The following is a 20,893-nucleotide window of genomic DNA, read 5'->3' on the forward strand; positions in this document are numbered from 1 at the left end:
CATACAGATTTGATACTTGTTTGATATTTAAATGTATGGAAAGTGAGGTTTGTATTAAGACAAAGAAGAGTTCTCGTGATTGGTAAGTTAATAGAAAAGCAAGATTAAGTGTTTTACATTTGCTGACACTGTGTTTTCCTAGGAATCTGCTTTGGGAGAAAAAAATACATTTCAGAAATGTCCATTTTAATAAACATTACCCCAAATGTCCAAAAGTGCACATGTAGAAATCCTTCAAGTGTTAGTGTGTCTGCATGCAAATTCATGAAGGCATGAGTAAGGCCCTGCCAAATTCACAGCCATGAAAAAGGCATCATGGACCATGAAATCTGGTCTCCCTGTGTGAAATCTGGTATTTTGTGTGCTTTTACTCTATGCTATACAGATTTCACAGGGGAAACCAGCGTTTTCTCAAATTGGGGTTCTGACCCAAAAGGGAGTTGCAGGGGGGTCCCCAGATTATTTTAGGGCAGTTATGATATTGCCACCCTTACTTCTGCGCTGACTTCAGAGCTGGGCAGCTGGAGAGCGGCGGTGGCTGGCTGAGCACCCAGCTCTGAAGGTAGCATCCTGCCAGCATCAGCGCAGAAGTAAGGGTGGTAATACCATACCATGCCATTCTTACATCTGGGAGGGGGGAGGGATAGCTCAGTGGTTTGAGCATTGGCCTGCTAAACCCAGGGTTGTGAGTTCAATCCTTGAGGAGGCCACTTAGGGATCTGGGGCAAAAATTGGTCCTGCTAGTGAAGGCAGGGGGCTGGACTTGATGGCCTTTCAAGGTCCCTTCCAGTTCTAGGAGATTGGTATATCTCCAATTATTACCATCTACGCTGCTGCTGGTGGTGGCTCTACCTTCGGATCTGGGCTCCCGGCCTGCAGCTGCCACTTTCCAGCTGCTCAGCTCTGAAGGCAATACTGCCGCCAGCAGCAGGGTAGAAGTAAGTACTGCAACCCTCCCTACAATAACCTTCCTCCTCCCCACCCCCACCTCTCTCCCACACACTCCTTTTTGGATCAGGACCCGTACAATTACAAGACCATGAAATTTCAGATTTAAATAGCTAAAAGCATGAAATTTATGATGTTTAAAATCTTATGACTGTGAAATTGACCAAAATGGACCTTGAATTTGGTAGGGCCCTAGGCCGGAGGCATTGTACATGTGAAAATTGGGTGCAACCAGAAATGTTCACACAGTTTTGAGAATGTGGTCCTTCATTTATAGTTGTGGTTCTTAATATGTCAAAAGCATTTAGAACGTTGTTAATGTAGATATCAAAGTAAATAAATAAAATGGATTTTATACAAAGAAACGTTTCATTGTATGAACTTTAGAGTACTGCCTTAAGCAACATAAGTTCAGTTTCTCTTAATGTAAAATTTCCCATGTTAGCTAAACATAACCTGGATTTAAGAGAATATACATGTACAAATCTATTTGCTTTCAGATACTGTGACTGTTTCCACTTTGTGGCAATAAACCAAAAGTAACCATGTTGAGTTCCGCTGCTGGTTTTTTAAAAGGGAGAAAATGTTTACCAAATGAAATATTGGGGAAAGAAATATTACTCTTTGACCTATACTAGAATTTTGCAAATGATAGGGAGGAGAAAATGTTATGAAAACATAATTTATATGATGACTGTTCAACATTAAAAGAATTATTTTATTTTCACACAGCAATTAATTTATTTAAAAGACCATTCAATTCTACGACGGGTGTAGTGTGATGTTTTATCTCTCTCCACTATTGTGTGTTTGTGCCCTGTGTGTTAGATAAAGTGTTATGTTGCTCTTTTGTAGTGTGGATTAATATTATTGTATCTTTCTGAAGGATTTTCATTTTCCAGATCTGTTGCTTTGATCAGATTTAAAACTTTGATGTATGAGGAGAAAAAATGTCAGAGATACGTTAGACAGTATTTTTGAGGGGGGGAAAGGAATGAAGTGAAATGTAGTTTTATTAATGCATCCTTATGAAATTGTCAGGAAAATAGACCACCAGCCGAGCCACAAAAAACTACTTCCCACACTTGACCATGGTGATAAATAAAATGTCTAGTTTATTTCATTGTTACTTTTTTTAAAAAAATCACTTTTAGTAGTCAATTAGAATTTTGCAAGGCTGATCTAATCTGTTTAGAAAAGAGAGACTGTAAAAATTGAAATCTAAGATGTTGATTGCTCTTCTGGATCTGGGTGGTGGTTGTGTATACATTGCCTTCAGTAGTCCCGCACCTGTGAAAGGGCAGAGGAAATAGAGAGAAATAGCTTAACGACTTTTTTCATTCCATCTGTCACAGCAAAATGTTTAGGAGCCAATGAAATCCTTAAGTCAGCAGCTTCTGATTGAAGTGTTTCTCTGTGCCTTTAATTTAAATCTGTATTATAATTGAAAAGAGGGTAGGTATAAAATGGTTGCTTGCTCAGACTTTGTTTAAAAGATTATTTTTATTAAATTATAACAGGATCAAAAAGTGAGGTAATTAGTCCTTTGCTTATTGGGACCCCGTCTGCTCCATGTAATGGGAATGGCAAGGTGGTCTTGCCCCCCCCCACGTTGTGATCCCATATAATGTAGGGTTTACTCTTCTCAAGTGATTTTAAGGTAATATACTTGTAGCACATGTGGGTCTCATGTCTCACAACAGCATCCAAAATATGCAAGTGTCTAGTAGTAATCTTGTCATATTTTTATTCTTACGTGCTATATAAATATCCTCTGATTGCATTAACGTTAGTAGTTATATTAGAGCTTTGTTTTTACCTAAAAATGCACATAATATTTTAGATTTACTTTATATTACCATGTTATATGTTCAGTGTCACTAAGAATTGTGCAGTGAAATAGATAAGATTGTTTGAGAGTCCTATGAGGTATTTTTCCAGGAGAGGTAATATAGATTGTATTGATCCAGATCTCAAGTACACCTCTACCCTGATATAACGCGACCCGATATAACACGCATTTGGATATAACGTGGTAAAGCAGCGCTCCGGAGTGGGACGGGGCTGCGCGCTCTGGCAGATCAAAGCAAGTTTGATATAACGCAGTTTCACCTATAACACGGTAAGATTTTTTGGCTCCTGAGGACAGCGTTATATCAGGATAGACGTGTAGTAATAAAATTAAATATTTCTAAATACGTATTTTCATCAGGATTAGTCCTGAGGAAATTCAGAAAATGGTTGCTTTTCTAACTTGTATCTGATAACCTGGCACTGAAGATTGTAGTGGATATTTGGATAACCGTTGTCCTACTCCCTGAAAAGGAGTAATAGTAGAAGGTAGTTGCTAAAACTATGGGCTGAAAGCATTTGGGCTTACTGGAGGTCCTTTGTGTACCTCATGAGTGATAGCTCATAGTCTGTATGTTTTATTATATCTTTCAAAAATGTTTCTCTGCCTCCCTTATGCTGCAACTTCAGTTACCCTGGTTCAGCACACAGGGCCATGTAAATCTGTTCCACATTAGGAATGGCAGCCTTACTTTCTGACATTTAATTTAATTCTCTGTGCTACAAGAATTGTTTGTTATGCTTTTTCATGTTCTATAACATAGCTGTCAAGGCATAAGCAGCAGGAGAATAAAAAACAAAAACTATGTGGAATGAGTTTGTGTCTCAAACAGTAAAGTGTTTTGCCCAAAATATGCCCAGGGATCAGTTGACTTCTCCTGATGACATTCTGTTTTAGAGCAGAGTCCCATTTCAGAGTCAGATTTTGCCAGCAAATTACTGGCTATAGGTCACAGTATCTGCTTTAGGTATTTCTAGAGCATCTATCAAAGTAAGATCTCAGGATGGTATCACAAGAGCTTGGATTGTGTGGAGAGCCAAACCGGATACGTATATACAGACCTCTATGTGTAAGTTTGACAGTGAAGGATATGGTGTAAAGTGTGAAGGTAAAGTTGATGAACATCAGGAATTTTCAAATAATAGATAACCATTTTATATCTGGAAAACTTAAAGCATGATTTCTTTTCCCTCATTTTATAGTGTCCCAATGTAATATCAGCTTGAAGAAGCAAAGGAGTCGAAGTATCTTTAGCACCTTATTCTGCTGTTTTCGTGACTACAATGTGGAACCACCATCTACCAATAGCACTAGTACTCTTCCTCCATTGGTGGAGGAGAATGGAGGACTTCAGAAGGTCAGTGACTTGTACCATTTTTTTTGGTCTTTAGATCCTTGTAAATAAGTTGGCAGTCTCAAATTACATGGTATGTTTCCCATGTGAAAGGCTCAATTTTATTGTAACTCAAATAGTGTGAACGTCCTGAAAAAGTACTAAATAGCACCTGTCGAGACACCAATTTAAAATATTTTCATTTTTCTTTAAAAAGGTAATCATAATTTAAGACAAGGGTCTAGTACTGCAGCTCTGAAGAAAATAACTGTATATGCAAACAGTGTGGACATAACTGCACTACAGTTGCTATGGGCTGCAGCTGTGTTCCTGTAGCAGTGTAATGTAGACACTTTCTCCGTCAATGGAAGAGGTTTTTCCAGTGATAAAGTTAATCCATTTCTCCAAGAGGCAGCAGCGAGGTCAACAGAAGAATTCTTTTGTCAATCTAGCTGCCTCTACACCGGGGGATAGGTCGACCTTACTGCAACACTCAGAATGTGAAAATTTTCACAGCCCTAAGCTACGTAGCCAAATCAGATAATTTTTAAGTGTGGACCAGGCCTGTATAAAACTTCAAGGAACCCAAAAATCTAGACTTGTGTTGTCATAGGAAAAGGACTTTCACTTTTCCTTCCCCCAATCCACCTCCTTTACCCCCATTGTTGATCTCCAACTAAAGAGGGTTTGATATTGTTCCTTCTGGAGCCAATTAGCACTACTTTGAGCTGCAGTTGAAATAGCTTTTTGAGTGATATGAGGCATTCCTAGCATGGGGTAGGGCAAGGGAGCGATTCACATTCTGATTCTTTCAATCCCACCTCACCTCATAGGTATTGTGCTGCCATGAGACCACCCCAGAGATGTCAATTTTGAGTGATTATTTTCCCAGGTTGCAGGCTATGTTGTGCTAGCTTATTTTGAGGTTTAAAATAGTAATTGAACAGTGGGTAATTTAAATTGAATAAGCCTTTAAAATTTCTCATCTTTAAATGAAAAAGGAGTGGCTATGAAATCCAGCGGGTTACATATCCATAAAACTATAACATATAATGATAACTTTGTACATATTTTAAACTGATAACATGGAGGCAAGTTGCCTTGCATGACCAAAGACTTGGTTTGGCATGGGGATCAGAGGCATCCTATCTTTTTCCCAAAGCCATGCTATATTTTCAGAACTCTCCATGGCAGAATTGTATTATACTGTTATCCAGAGCAACTTCCCATCTGTTCCTTTAGGCATGGGAGCCTCAGAAGAATAGGGGTGAGCCTTTGCTGCTGATGTGGGCAAGCGTAGTAGAAATAAAGGAATTCCTTCCCCCTTCCACTTCTCACACAGCTCCAGTTCAGAATCTTGACACGGTTCATGTCAGTTTCATGTCACTTTTCTGCTTTTGTAAATGCCTCTTGGACTCTGAAATGCTGGAGCAGTGGACAGGAGCTATCCAGGGGAAGGAAGAAAGGATAAGCAGATCAGGATGGCAGGGAAACTAAGTGGAGGGTTAGAGTGTTGAATTGGAATAGTGCACACTAGTCTGAGACTGAATTTGGTCCATTGCCCATAGGGCCAGTAGGTTAGGTGCACTGCAGTGTGTATGCTGTACCCGGAGAAGAGGCGGAATTGCATCTCTGTCCAGTAGACCTCTTTGCCTAGCTGCAGCTGCATTATTGACTAACTATGGAGTGAGCAAAATCTAGTCTTCCATGAGAAAGGGCGAGTCTCAAACTTCCAGTCTACTGCAGGGAGTGTGTGCAAAAACGTAGTAATATGGGAGGAACAGGGAATTAACAAAGCTCTGTCCCTTACAAAATAACAGGATGTGGAAAGGATGCAGGGAGAGAAGATTATTGGCAAAATAAGGGGTGGAAAAAAAAGAATAAATTCCAGAGGAAGAAAAAGATCCAGAGAAAAGAGATAAAAAGTAAAATATTTGAGTGTTAGCAGTGGTATTGTATTGGGAGACCAAACTAATAAAATGATCAAGTTCTTTGGATTGATGGCCAAAAACTTCAAAATGTAAACTACCCCTAAATATTTTGTAATTCTCTCACTTTTTAATGTACATGGTATCCTCAGATCTCTAGAAAATATCTTATAATTCAGTTTTTATGGGATAGAATAATTACTCTTAGTCTAATTATCCAAAATAGAAATGTTCATAAGGCATACATATTATACAGATAACTCTGACAGATGTACATTATGTCTTGAGGGACCCACTAAATATGCTATGTAAATATTAGATATTGTCCTCATGTTAATTTGTATTAATATAATATTAATATTAAACAGTTGACTCCAATTTGTAAAATTCAGAAATGAATGTTCATCCAAATTCAGATAGTCAGAAACAAATGTCACAAGGTTCACATTTTAAAATTAGACCGTTTTCAGTGAATTCAGTAGGAGTGACTAATTAACAATCAAAAGAGTGCTTAGGAAGGATTAAATTTTTCATAACTGTGAATAGACTAAAGAGTGAGGCAAATATATTTTAATTTGTAAAAAGGCAAGTTTCAACAAAGCTTTAGAATACTTGGTAGTAAAAAGTGTCAATTCCTTAAACCACTTAACTAAGCCTGTAAAGTTATTGAAACGAGATGGAGGTCTTGAACCTTGATGAAAATAAGTGAAAGCTATATGAATGTGTCATAGATACGAGCTTAGTTGCAGTGACAATGTATATGCTGCCTTTATTTTAAATTTGAAATAACACTGTTAGAGAATTTAAAGTTGATAACTGCATAAATGATTTGGAATGATAAATAATTGAACACTCAGTGTCACATTGTATGAGATAATGCAGTTTTTCAGAAAATGCTTTGAATTTGCAGCTCTCAAGTCATATTTTATCAGGCAAGAGCTTTTCTGACCTGACTATTTCCCTGAAAAATAGAGGAAAGGCGTTAAGCAATCATGAAGTTAGTCCCGTTCAGGAGCTGTAGTATAAAATGGTCTGTGTATTTCACCTTCTGTCTTTTAGGGTTGTTGCTATATGGATGCTAATGATAAAGATAAGAAAAACAAATTAATAGAAGGAAGTAGACATGGGGAAAGCACATTGTGATTTTATAGCAATTTAGTGTAAGCAGTTCTAAAACTATTAAAGAACATTCTTGAAATTGACCTAGTAGGTTTAGTTTTAATTGGTTTAAGAATTAGTTTTTAATCCGTTTCAGCATTAACAGCTTGTTGTTAAGCAAAATGGAGAGCAACAACTAAATTTTTGTAAAAAATGTCTCCAAAACTAAGTGAAATAAGACAGATCTGCTAACATTCTTGTGTTAAATAATTCTGTTGCTATTTAATATTTTTGGTTTACTCTGAAAAATATTGTTTAGACCATACAGCAAATGTGGTGGTTGCATTTTACCAAGCATTGCAATCTGGCATTGTTCAGCTGTGATTGGCTACCTGCGTGACCCTTTACTGGTTCATAGGGTTGGATGAAGTGCAGAGCTGAGAATATTGAATAACCACAATTTTATAGCAGTGATTACTATTCCATTTTAATAAAAAAAAACCTTTAAAAATCAGATACTCTCTAAAAAATATGAAGCTATTTTTAAAAATACTGCTCAGAACAGTCTCTTTGCAATGTGTGCCTTATACATTGAGTTCTGATCAGTCCATTCTGAAAATAGTTAATTTTCAGTACAGCTGAAACTACTGACATTACTGAAATTATAATGCAAGCTTTTTTCTGTTATTTCTCCATATAGCTACAGTGCCACTTAATGCAGAACAAACCTTTGTGCTATGGCCCACAGATCTGTTACAATGGGTACATCATCCTGCTTGCACCTTGGGTGTTGAACCAGACCTGTCAGTATGGCAGCAAGAGAATGCCATTCCTCTTGAAATTCCCTCCATTTTTTCTTTCTCCCCAGTGGTGAACAGACTCAACCACTCCTCCCAGTTGTAGAGGCAAAAGGAAGGTTCTTTTGAATGTTCCCCCCTTATCAACTGTGTCATTGGGGAGTTCAGCTGACTCTGACTAGAGTGCAGTTTCGGTCACAGTGCAATATCCCATTTGCCTTGACCCCTTCTCCCAGGCAAGGTAGGAGAGGCCAGCTGTGCTGGGCAAGATGAAGTCCAGACAAGCCTAAGCCCCCTCCCCTGGCAGGAAAGGATGTGTGCAGAATTGGAGAAGACCAGGTTCTGGGACAAGCAGCCCCTCACCCCAATCTTCATGAATGGAGGTGAAGCCAGAAGGGCAGCATACCCCAGATGGAGATTTACTCCTTGGGGAATTCTGCGCCAAAAAAATTAAAAATTCTGCACACAATATTTAAAAATTCTGCAAATTTTATTTGTCAAAATAACACTATATAATTACACCAGTTTCAATTATTTTGGTAATTTATTTCAAAATACCTGTCAGCAAGTATGTCTGTAACAATACAGACACAACAACAAAAAATTCCCCCAGGAGTAGAGTTAAAGAAACCCCTCTGACAACCCAGTTCCTGTTTCTCTGTCCCCTTTCTTTCAGAACCCAATCGGGAGGCCAGACATTCATAGCCCTCCCACCCTCAGAGTCCAGCCATGGTGCTCCCCCAGCCCAGATACTCACACTCCTTCTCCCCCCCACTGCCCCCAGAGCCCAGCCACGGGCCCCCCAAACCAAGATGCTGCCGCCTCCTTCCTTCAGGGAGTGCTGGGAACTGCAGCTGCTGGGAACCCTCGAGTTCCCCCCCACTCGCCTTGTCTTCTGTTTGCAAACTGGGCTCTGCTGGGTCCAGTGGCCTCTAGAGACGGCCAACATCTCTGCAGCCTATTCGAGGGGAAAGGGGGAATTGTGTGCACATACAACATTGATTTTTGCAAAATTCTTCATTGTGCAGTGGCACACAATTCCCCAGGAGTAAAGATTGCTCCTGAGTCCCTGTAGCCTGCACCAGCAGCCATGCCCCGGATTGTGGAACTCAGCCACCTCCTCCACTTCCACTATCCCAGGAGTCATGGGTGGAGGGCACTTATCACAACACAGATGCTGCTAATGCCGGAGAGAGATCCCTCCCCCTGCTATAACAGCCTTCCTTCCTTCCCCAGAACTTCTCATATCACAGGCTGATACCTCCAGGGGAAACAGATCAGTTTGGTCCATGTAGATCCCATGCAATAGAGAGGGGACAGCTCCTGGTGAGCCCATCCTTGACCTCAAGCCAGTACCTTCCTTGAGAGACCCAGAAAGGGTTCATACGAGGGAGGGGAGAAAAACAAACCCAACCTTTTATAGGACAGAGATCACTAGCCATGTGAATTATTTTCGGAGCAATCCCTGAGCACAGTTTCACTCCCCTTTTTGAAACAGGTTTAAGGGGACAAATTCCCAAAGGGGAAATAAATGAATAACCAGTGCTGTTTCCCCTGCTCTCCTTCACAGAGTGTAGTAGCGCGGATTCTCCTGGACACCTTCATGAAGTGCATCATAGGAATTTATCATCCGTGTTGGGTTCCCCTACTCACCTTTACAGAGTGCAGCATGGCAGATCAGGGCAGAAAAGATCAGGCCATTGCTTCATAGATACCAAGGCCAGAAGGGACTATTGTGATTATCTAGTCTGACTTCCAGTAGAACATAGACCATAGAACTTCCCCCAAATAATTCCTTAGATCATTTAAAAATTCAGTGAAGGTGAATCCACCACAACCCTTTGTAAAGTGTTCCAATGGTTCATTACTCTCACTGTTAAAAATTTATGGCTTATTTCCATTCTGAATTTGGCTTCAAGTTCCAGCCATTGGATCATGGTAGACCTTTCTCTGCTAGATTGAAGAGCCCATTATTAAATATTTGCTCCGCAGGGAGGTACTAAGACTATAATCAAGTCACCCCTTAGTCTTCTCTTTGTTGAGCTAAATACACTGAACTCCTTGACTCTGTCAGTATAAGTCATGTCTTCTAATCCGTGGCTCTTCTCTGAACTCTCTCCAATTTATCAACATCCTTCTGGAATTGTGGACACCACAACAGAACACTGTACTCCTGCAGCAGTGACACCAGTGCCAAATATAGAGATAAAATAACTTCTCTACTCCTACTCGAGATTTCCTGTTTATGCATCCAAGGATCACATTAGTCCTTCTAACTACAGCATTGTACTAGGAGCTCATGTTCAGCTGACTTATCCACCTTGACCCCCAAATCTTTTTTTAGAATCATTGCTTTTTATGATAGTTCCCCATCCTGTAACTATAGCCTGCATTCTTTGTTTCTACATTTACACTTAATCATATTAAAATGCATATGGTTTGCTTGCACCCAGTTTACCAAGCAATCCAGATTGCTCTGAATCAGCGACTTCTCTTCAGTATACTCCCCCGATTTTGTGTCATCTATAAACCTTATCAGTGATGATTTGATGTTTTCTTCCAGGTCATAGGTAAAAATGTTAAATATGTGCTGATTCCTCAAGGCAATCCCTCAAAGGGAATTCTTATTCCTTAGTGGAGGAAGGCCAGCAATCCAAATCAGAGCTAAAAAATTGAGTAGTAAAACATATATTTAAAAAAAAAACAGGCAAAAAAGTACTCAGTATTGTGAAACTACACTTAAGAAGTCTGCAGTTGCCCTAGACAAGCTGTGGCTGTATATCTGTTCTCCTGCGCCCTATGAAGGTGTGTTAGAAGGATAGAGATTTCCTGCCACACCTGAAAAAGTGGGAAAGTGTTGCTTTTTTGATCCCAGCTGCCATTGTAGATTGCCGTGCCTGGCCTCGCCTTCACCTCCTCCCTCCAGAAGCTGGCTATAATATAGAGTGTTGAGGAATAACCTGAAACACACACACAGTGATACATGGGCTGCCTGGTGTGTCTGTGTTTTGTCCTGAATTCAAGATACATGATTCCAGGAGAGTCAGTCATAGCCCTGGGCCGAGGATGAATACTGTGCGATACAAGGGCTCATGTGAGAGGAAGATTAACAGACTATGAAGATGGTCGTAATGAAAAACAAGTGGTGTCATAAACAAAAAATCAATTCTTATTGGAGCCTATTAGGAATTGTGATCTAATACACAGGCATGCTTAAGTGATGCACAGTTCACATAATACACAATTGGTATACCCCTCTGCACCTCACCAATCTCATTAATTGGCAGAGTTCTTGCTCCAGTTGTACATTCTCTGCTTCGATAGGTGACGAATGCAGCAAATCAGATTTTTTTTTTCCAGGGCTTTTCCTGATTCAGATCAGGGAATGAAAAAGAGGTGGAACACAGTGATTCATTGAGGTCTCAGAGCACTGCGTATTCAATGGATAACAGACCTGTTCTTGTGACAGTCAACATGTCTGATAGAGTTTTAAGAATAACTATGAAGAACATGATCAGCCCCATGCCCAAGAGAAATTCTCCTGTGCTGGGGGGAGCAACGTTTCTTATCTCTGTGCACTGCTCTCCAAGGAGATGAAACCCCAAGATTTACATGGCAGAAGTCAGTTTAGCAAAGTTGTGGTTGCATCCAGAAATATCTTAATCAGCATGAGTCAGTCTGTTGGGCTGGTGATTGATCTCTTTGCATCTGGAACCAGTAAATAAAGTAACTTGCAGTCTGGACTCAGTGAGGTCTTCGTGCAAAGTTGGGTAGGGTTCATGCTATAGATCTTTCCACGCTTTACAAAAAAATAGGAGCTAGGGTGTAGTTATGATTCTGTTTTGTACTTCTGGCTGAAGAAGCTATGGCTCTCAGAATTGATTAACCTAGCATTGGCTTTTGGGATGTCTCTGTCTCAGAGGGGATCTGCTATTGTGAGACCAATCCTCTATCTTGGCCCAGACAGATTTAAAATGAATACCTGGATGAAGTAATTGCTGCTCTCAAGGATCCCAGAACAGAAGTCAAGAAATAGAACTGATTCTACTGATGCAAAGTTCATAGTTTTAACTACCACATTCAACCAGTGAAACATAGCCTTGAGTTCCCCTAGTATGACTTTATTGTGACGTATAAAAGTGCCCAAGCAAAAAGGTCAAGTGTGTGTAGTGCAATGTTCTCAACATGTTACAGGCAAGGAAGTTTTGTACACAGCTTCCAACATTAAATGCATCTTTGGGGCGTCAACCTTATTCCAACCCTGCACAGTCATAGAGGACAACCTTGGAAACTCATTCTGCTCCTTACAGCATTACCCAGATTGAACCTGAGAAGTAAGTGGTGGTATACTTCCTACCAACTAGGGTAGGGCTCCCAAAGGCTTACATATTCAATCAGATGAGTTATTTGAAATTTAGAGCTTTCTCTGAGATCTAGCATTGTACTTTTAATTAAGACAGGTAGTCCTCAGAACTGTCATGGCATTCAAGAAATATTCCTCCTTTGGTTAGGCATTGTAGTCCAATCCTTAGGAGCACTGACAGTTTCAGGGCAAAGTAGTCATGTCTCCTGTAACTGAGATCTGCTAGGAGGCCTACTTCACCAAATTCTGCCTATTGGTCATTATGCCATTTCCTTCTTTTAGCAGAAGTATTCTCCATGCCTTAATGCCCAAGGGATGATAGAAGAAATATTTATATATAATCTATTTCATTTTGGCTGTCCATATTTAAACGATGATCCTGCTTCCCACCCTGGATACACATTGCTATGAAAATCTCATTGTAACCAATCTATGGGCCTTAGGGCAAAGAAGAATAAGAAAATTTTTATTTATGCTACCTGAAAATTTCCTTTCTTCAAGCAATCAGGTCCGCACACATCTGGATCATCCTGGAGACAGATGGCGCATCTAGAATAGAGATGGAAATTGACACCCAAGAGTGTAGGTTTGTGAGGTGAAATTTACCATGCTCTGCAGTAGGAGAAATTCTTGTTCCTTAAACTATATTTAACACAATCTGTAATTTAGGAAAGTTGTTTTGAATGAACCTTGTTCTGAAAGTCACCTCAGCTGGAGGGAAATTCAGGAGGCAGGGTATTCCACTGCTGCCAGTGACTGACAAGTCTGTCCTGCCCAGAAGCTTCAATCAGACTGGTGTACTCATTGTAACTAATCTGTGGACTTTATTATTTGAAGAAAGGAAATCTTGACATGAACGTGGATACATTTTCCTATTTCCTCTTATTAATTAAAGCATGGGATTTATCAGTTTATGGTCTAAAACAATCACTAATGCTGTGTTATACTAACCAATCATTTTAGCAGCTAAAATGCAAGGACCTGTTTGATTATTTTTTGTTGAGTTCTTGAATACTTGGAGCTTTTTTGTTAAAATGTTTGAGTGCCAAATTTAATGTCTCAGATCTTTCTGTTCTACCCTTTCAAAAGCCCTTACAATGATATTTTTTTTTCTTTTCCTTCAGGGTGACCAGATGCAGGTCATTCCCATACCAAGTGTATGTATTTTTATCCCTTTTATTTTAATAATTTTCATAGTTTTTGCTTTGGTTCATTTTATATTATATTGGAGTTGACTGGATCTGCTCTGTGTTGCATGTTATAAGACTTTTTTTTGTTTTCTAATCTGTAAGGTTGTATAAAGTTGTGAGGTAAATTATCTTAATGTGCCTATAAGGTATACAGATAAAACTAATTAATAGGAACAAAAGGACAGTCCAGCTCTGTAAAGCTGTCATCTGCATTTATCCATCATGTAACTTAACTCTGATTTTTGTCACTGTGAAAATGTATAAAGAGGTACTCAAAAGCCAACACACTGAAGTTATTTAACAGTCATATTGGGGACAAAAGGCAACTCACTGGTACTAAATGGGCAGGGATCTGAGTCAACAAATCCTGTATCTTGGCAGGGGGTTAAACTACATGACCCTTGTGGTCCCTTCTAACCCTATGATTCTATGAACTTTACTTCTTCTATTTCCACATGCCCCAATTATTTAAGCTCGTCTATTGGAGATTAGATTCTGTAAAATGAGGCTTTAGTTTTCTTGCTGCAAGCTACTCAAAGCGTATTACAGCAACCCGAGTCATGCTACTGTAGTTGTTTAAGGTGGTTTTGTTATGAATCATAGTTTTCTGGGCTTAGTAGCTCTGTTTATGTCACCTGGTTCAAACTTGGAATACAAGTTGTCAGGTTGGAGTTACTCAAAACCAAATAAAAACATTTGACGCTCTTTGACCTAGGGATTTTAAAAGTTGTTCAGACTTAAGCTGTTTTGCCAAAGAATTGATAATTCTCAGACTACTTTAATATGGACTTGGGGTATTTTTTAATGTTTTTTAAATTGCAGATATACTTTTCAGCACTGTATGTGCCAATACTCCTTCACCATTTACAGTACCTTATTGAGATTTGCCAGAGCAAAGTTCTTAAAGCAATGTCAGTGCAAGTCTGTGAGGGCACTGATATATTCCCCCTCCTGAAGGTGTCCTAAATCTCTGAAGATCGGACTATTTCTCTGACAATTCCCCTATTTTTCTTTTATACCCCCCAGCTCCTTAAGGCCCAACATTGAAACCAATGTCTTTTTGGACCCCGTTAATGCTGCAGCTTAATAGTGTTGAGATTAGTATTTCAGCCACACAGATCTCTTCTTTTAATCACCATTTTTCCTTGGAGATGAAAATTGTTGGAAATTATACTTGTTCCCGGACCGTTGCTTCCTATTTGGTAGTCCTGGACCAGTGCCAAAAAAGCATTGCCCTGAAGGACCAGTGACAGTTTTAAAACTTGATATCTCTCAGATCATCAGGGCTAGAAGCCAAAGGTGTATATCACTAGAAACCTGAAAATATCAACTTTTAGTGGCGTGCAACATTCACTACTAGATTACTATTGTCATAGGTCTTCTCCCCCACTTGGAGCTTTTGGGTTCCAAGATGGGGACCTGCATGGGCTCCTCTAAACTAATCTTAGTCTAGATCCGGTTCTGCTGCCACCAGTTAAGTTTAAAGTGGGTAACACACTGCCTGTCCCCCAAACTTCCCCTGGGGAACCCAGATTCAAACCCCTTGAATCTCACCAGAGAGAGAGAAACAGCCAGTTCCCCTCCCCCCCCTTCCCTCTCTCCAGCCTGCTCCGGAGAGATACACACCGAGTCAAATCCTTGACTCAACACAAAGAGGGACTCACCTCCCCCCTCCCCTTCCCTTGAAAATGCAAACAAGAGAAGAATCAATCAAGTCCTAAAAAGAAAAGAGTTTATTAAAAGAACAAAAAGAAAGTACACTATCTCTGTAATACCAGGATGGAACAATACACAGAGTCTAACCTATAAACCTGGAGAGAATTCCCCCTCCCCCTTTCTTTCTCAGTAAAAGCAAAGTAACAGCAATAGAAATAAAGAGATTCCTTCAGCAAAACACACAATTGCAAATGTAGAAATAAACTTATAATACTAGTACGCCTTTCTAATACTCACTAGACTGAATAGAAGAAAAATACTGCAGAAACCTGGGAGGACTTGATTAAGATGTCTGGACTCCCTTAGCTCCCAAGAGAGACTCTCCTCAAAACAAAGAACACAGGAAAAAAAAGCTTCCCTCCACAGAGATTTGAAATTATCTTGTCCCTGATTGGTCCTCTGGTCAGGTGTTCATCAGGTACTGCTTGTTAACCCTTTACAGGTAAAAGAGACCTTAACCCTTAACTAACTGTTTATGACACGCCCCCCAAATTGCAGACAGTGGTGGACCCACACTGGCGGTGATTTCCTCCTAGAACTTTAAAATAAACATTAAAAAAACACATGCACTATTACAGATACTACTAAGTATGTAACCAACGAGATTTTTCACATTTCAAGAACAGTTAGTTAAGGGTTAAGGTCTCTTTTACCTGTAAAGGGTTAACAAGCAGTACCTGATGAACACCTGACCAGAGGACCAATCAGGGACAAGATAATTTCAAATCTCTGGGAAGTTTTTTTTTTTTGTGTGTTTTTTTTTTTGAGAGTCTCTCTCTGGAGCTAAAGGAGTCCAGATCTTAATCAAGTCCTCCCAGGTTTCTGCAGTATTTTTCATCTATTCAGTCGTGTGTTTGCTGAAGGAATCTCTTTATTTCAATTATCTCCAGGTTTCTAGGTTAGACTCTGTGTATTGTTCCATCCTGGTATTACAGAGATAGTGTACTTTCTTTTTGTTCTTTTAATAAACTCTTTTCTTTTTAGGACTTGATTGATTCTTCTCTTGTTTGCATTTTCAAGGGAAGGGGAGGGGGAGGGGAGTCCCTCTTTGTGTTGAGTCAAGGATTTGACTCGGTGTGTATCTCTCCGGAGCAGGCTGGAGAGAGGGAAGGGGGGGAGGGGAACTGGCTGTTTCTCTCTCTCTCTGGTGAGATTCAAGGGGTTTGAATCTGGGTTCCCCAGGGGAAGTTTGGGGGACAGTCAGTGTGTTACCCACTTTAAACTTAACTGGTGGCAGCAGAACCGGATCTAGACTAAGATTAGTTTAGAGGAGCCCATGCAGGTCCCCATCTTGGAACCCAAAAGCTCCAAGTGGGGGAGAAGACCTATGACATGGTGAGCAGCGGTGACGGATTTTTAAGAACCAGGAGCCATTGAGAGCGTTTCTCCTACAGCAGGAATGCAGGCTAGAAGGGAGGGATACCCTGAAGGCAAACAGTTAACCCTTTACAGGTAAAAGAGGCCTTAACCCTTAACTAACTGTTTATGACAACTATCTTGCTTTCCCATCCCTTCCAACTTCAGTTCTCATCATTTCAGCAGCACTGACAACCACTATAGCTAGAAACCAGTGCTGTAGTTGTCTTACCATGTCAAAGCATGGCACCCAGCTGTAAATGGAATAAAGCATTAACAGTTTAAGATGAGATATTACTATTAGTAAAATATAACCACAACACTGCAAATGACAGAGGAATGCAATAAAGCTTGGCTGTTAACTGGCGGCTATGAACTCATTCGGTACACTCATTCCAAATATAAACATTGGTGGACCGATCCTCCATGAACTTATCTAGTTCTTTTATTAACTGTGTTATACTTTTGACCTTCACAACATCCCCAGGCAAAGAGTTCCACAGGTTGACTGTGCATTGTGTGAAGAAGTACTTCCTTTGGTTTGTTTAAAATATGGTGCATATTAATTTCATTTGGTGGCCCCTGGTTCATGTATTATGTGAAGGGGGTAAATAGCACTTTCTTATTTACTTTCTCCACACCAGTCATGATTTTATAGACCTCTATCGTATCCCCCCTTAGTCGGCTCTTTTACAAGCTGAAAAGTCTGTCTTTTTAATCTCTCCTCATACAGAAGCTGTTCCATACACCTAAACGTTTTGTTGCCCTTCTCTGTACCTTTTCCAATTCTAATATATCTTTTTTGAGCTGGGGTGACAAGATGTGGGTGTACCATCAATTTATATAGAGCAGAGGTTCTCAAACCTCATTGCACCGTGGCTCCCTTCTGACAACAAAAATGACTACATGATCCCAAGAGAAGGGGACAGAAGCCTGAGCCCTCCCGAGCCACACCACCCCGGGCAGGGGGGCCAAAGCCAAAACCGAGCCCTATCACCCAACGCTGAAGTCCTTGGGCTTCGGCCCCAGGCCATGGGTCTCGAGCTTTGGCCCGGGATCATGGGGCTTGGGCTTCAGCCCTGGGCTCCAGCAAGTCTAATGCCAGCCCTGGCAACCCCATTACAATGGGATCGTGACTCACTTTGGGGTCCCGTCCCACAGTTTGAGAACCGCTGATGTAGAGGCATTGATATTTTCTTTCTTATCTATCCGTTGCCTAATGATTCCCAACATTGTTAGCTTTTTTGACTGTCACTGCACATTGAGTGGATGTTTTCAGAGAACTATCCACAATGACGCCAAGATCTTTCTTGTCACATCCCTCCTCGGTCTTCTCTTTTCCAGACTAAACAAACCCAATTTTTTCAATCTTTCCTCCTAGGTCATGTTTTCATTTTTGTTGCTCTCCTCTTGACTGTCTCCAATTTGTCCACATCTTTCCTGAGATGTGAAGCCTAGAACTGAACACAGTACTCCCACTGAGTGAGACCTTATCAGTGCAGAATAGAGTGAAAGAATTACTTCTAGTGTCTTACTTACAACACTTAGCTTAACAAGATGTGAATTCCATTGACTTTCACTTTTAACCTCGTCATTTTGTGGAGGCTTTGGAGGCTTAGTTGTTGCTTTATATAGTGAATTCCTGAAAAGTGTCATTTGTTGTCACTTCAAATAGAAAACCAGAATTCCTGCGTACTCTGTCAAAGAATGTAGTATTTCTTCAACTCACTTGAGAGACTTTTGATCAATCATTGCTTTTTGAAGGCTGTTATGCTAATTAACAGCATGGAAACCTGAGATGAATGCATAAGCCCTGAACGGTGACTAGTTTAATAACTTCTAAAGACGCAATGTCTACTGTAATATGCATAAAGTTTTCATCTTGACTAAACAAAAGGCTCAGCAAGTACTTGTGGTGCTTATATTTAAAAAGTCAACATTTGATCCACAGTGTCCACTCAGTGATGTCTGAGACCCAGTTATTTTTCTACTTTGTTCTAGGGAAATACTGCAGTATTTCAGATATTGCTGTGTAGTAAGTGTGTGAATCACTGTTGATTTTATTAATGGTGACTGTTTGTTACACTTTCTAATGACTAAAAAGCTTGATTTAAAATTAAAAAAAAAACAGGTAAAGAGCTTGAGATCTCATTTTAATCACCATAAATATTTTACCTTCTTTGACTAACTATGAAATATCTACTAATTATGACTTTTCTAGGCAATTTCTCCAGTGTTTTCATGTAGATCTATTGGAATGGATTTAAAAATTGATACTACAGAAATTAACGTTCCCTATTCCTTGATATAAGCTTTACTACAATTGGGTAGAAAGTGCTCCAGTTAGAAGGCTTGGATGTCAGCATAAATGAGTTACTGTCAGATATACACATCCCTTACATTTCTTAAACCACCTAGGTGTCACCCTTACACTAAATTCCTACTCAAGATATTTAGTTTCCACATGAATTGTGAAACCTTTTCCTTCGTAATTCATATTTTCCATGCCCCTTCAGATCTGCAGGAGAGAAAAGCCTTCGCATGCTAGATGTCCGCATAGAAATGGCATTGCATGTGAAGAACTAATGAACTAGGAACCAAAAGCCAGTTGCTCGTTTCTTCTGATCTTCAGACATGCAAACTATTGAGAATGTTTGGTGTTTAGCATGCGGTCCCTTTAGGTATTCTACTTTTCAGGCAGGATCAGATTAATTATGCCTTGTGGCAGGGACCTAAATGGCAAGTCCTAGGACCCTGTCTGAGAATGCAACACTTTTATTGAGTCACTATTCACTCAGATGCTGGAACTCTGAAGATATAGTATATCTACTGCTGCATCATACTAGCAAGTTGGTTCCAATTAACATCAACCAGGGAACAGGAGAGGCCGGAGTCTTTCTCTGAAGAGGAAACTAGGGGCTGAGACAGAGGGGATCCTTCAAGGAAAACCCTAGATAAAGGCAAACTTTGGGAAAGCTTAGTCTCAGATTTGTGTGTAGCGAATCTTGAGTTAAGGCAAAACTCCAGGTAGCAGGAGATTTCTGGATGTTAACCAGGTATGTGACTATACTGAATGGAAAGAGAAGGATGGAGATGCACTAGTTCCCTTCATAACTGCTGCTTAGTGAAAGCAAAGCTTCAAATGGAGAGAGAAGGGAATATAATACTACTTGGCTCAGAGTCAAAGGCAGTTGGCTTCTTTCAGTCTAAGGCCCTTGAGTCCTGTAATATTTTCAGAGATGTTCATTCCCTTCCTGGTTTTGGTTTGATCAGCTGCCAGGGAGCAGTTATTGTTTCTGGGTGATAATGCATATTGTACAGCCAGTCTTGTCCTGGATTTTTTTATCATGCCACTAATGCGCCATACATAGTAATGTCAGTCTTTGTAACAATCCCTGGTTTGTTTTTAGTCTGCAGTAGTTACCTCAGTTGTTCCAAATTCCACCTGAATAATATATTCATTCAGTACTACTCATTACTAAGGGTCAGGGAATGCTATTAGCATATATTTTTCCTAAGATATTTAATTTTGAAAAAAACACAGTGCATTCTTTTCATGACTTTTTTTCCTGGTGGTCCTCTATAGATAGATAGCGCTATCTGTCTCTCTGTCTCTCTATCTACCTATCTTAAAAAATATATTAAAAAATTAGATCCTGTTTCATGTATAATGGAACACTTGATGGTGGCATCATGTTATTTATATCTTAATGGTGCTTTTGGATCCTTTACACTGTTAGTAAAAACACTCTTCATGTAGCAGAAGAAATTGCTATGTAGTTAATGTTACCGTGTAACCTCGTAACCAAGGTTGTTACAAGGAGAAGGGAGAAAAATTGTTGTTCTTAACCACTGAGTATGGGACAAGAAGCAATGGGCTCAAATTGCAGCAAGGGAGGTTTTGGTTGGACATCAGGAAAAACTTCCTGTCATAGGTTTATTCCCCACTTTGAACTTTAGCGTTCACAAGATGGGGACCTGCATGGACTCCTCTAAACTTAAATCCTAGTTTAGATCTGGTAAACGCTGCCACCAACTAGAAATTCCAGTGTCTAGTACACTCCCTGTTCCCCCAAACTTTCCCTGGGGAACACAGATCCCAACTTCCTTGGACCTTAACACACAGGGAAATAATCCATTCCCCCCACCTTCTTCCCCTTCCCCTTGTCCTTGGGAGAGATACCTTGATTCAAACTCCTTGAATCAAACAAAGAGGGATTCACTTTCCCCCCTTCCCTTCCCCTGAAAATCCAAACAAGGGAATCAATCAAGTTCTAAAAAGAAAAGATTTTATTAAAGAAAGAAAAAAGTA

At 40.0% G+C, this 20,893-nt stretch overlaps 1 protein-coding gene across 2 annotated transcripts in view; it reads left to right on the forward strand.

Annotated features, from left to right (window-relative positions):
* The window catches only part of CTDSPL (CTD small phosphatase like), a 125,373-nt gene that overhangs the window by 75,551 nt on the left and 28,929 nt on the right, over positions 1–20,893 (forward strand). The window contains exons 2-3 of one of the 2 annotated variants that reach the window (XM_039525642.1): positions 4,003–4,157; positions 13,444–13,476. In XM_039525642.1, the coding sequence (XP_039381576.1) occupies positions 4,003–4,157; positions 13,444–13,476 (188 nt within the window). The remainder of the gene's footprint in view (positions 1–4,002; positions 4,158–13,443; positions 13,477–20,893) is intronic. The other variant, XM_039525643.1, reaches the window with a different exon arrangement.

The sequence above is a fragment of the Mauremys reevesii genome, linkage group 2 (genome assembly GCF_016161935.1).
Source record: "Mauremys reevesii isolate NIE-2019 linkage group 2, ASM1616193v1, whole genome shotgun sequence".
NCBI classification, from domain to species: Eukaryota; Metazoa; Chordata; order Testudines; family Geoemydidae; genus Mauremys; species Mauremys reevesii.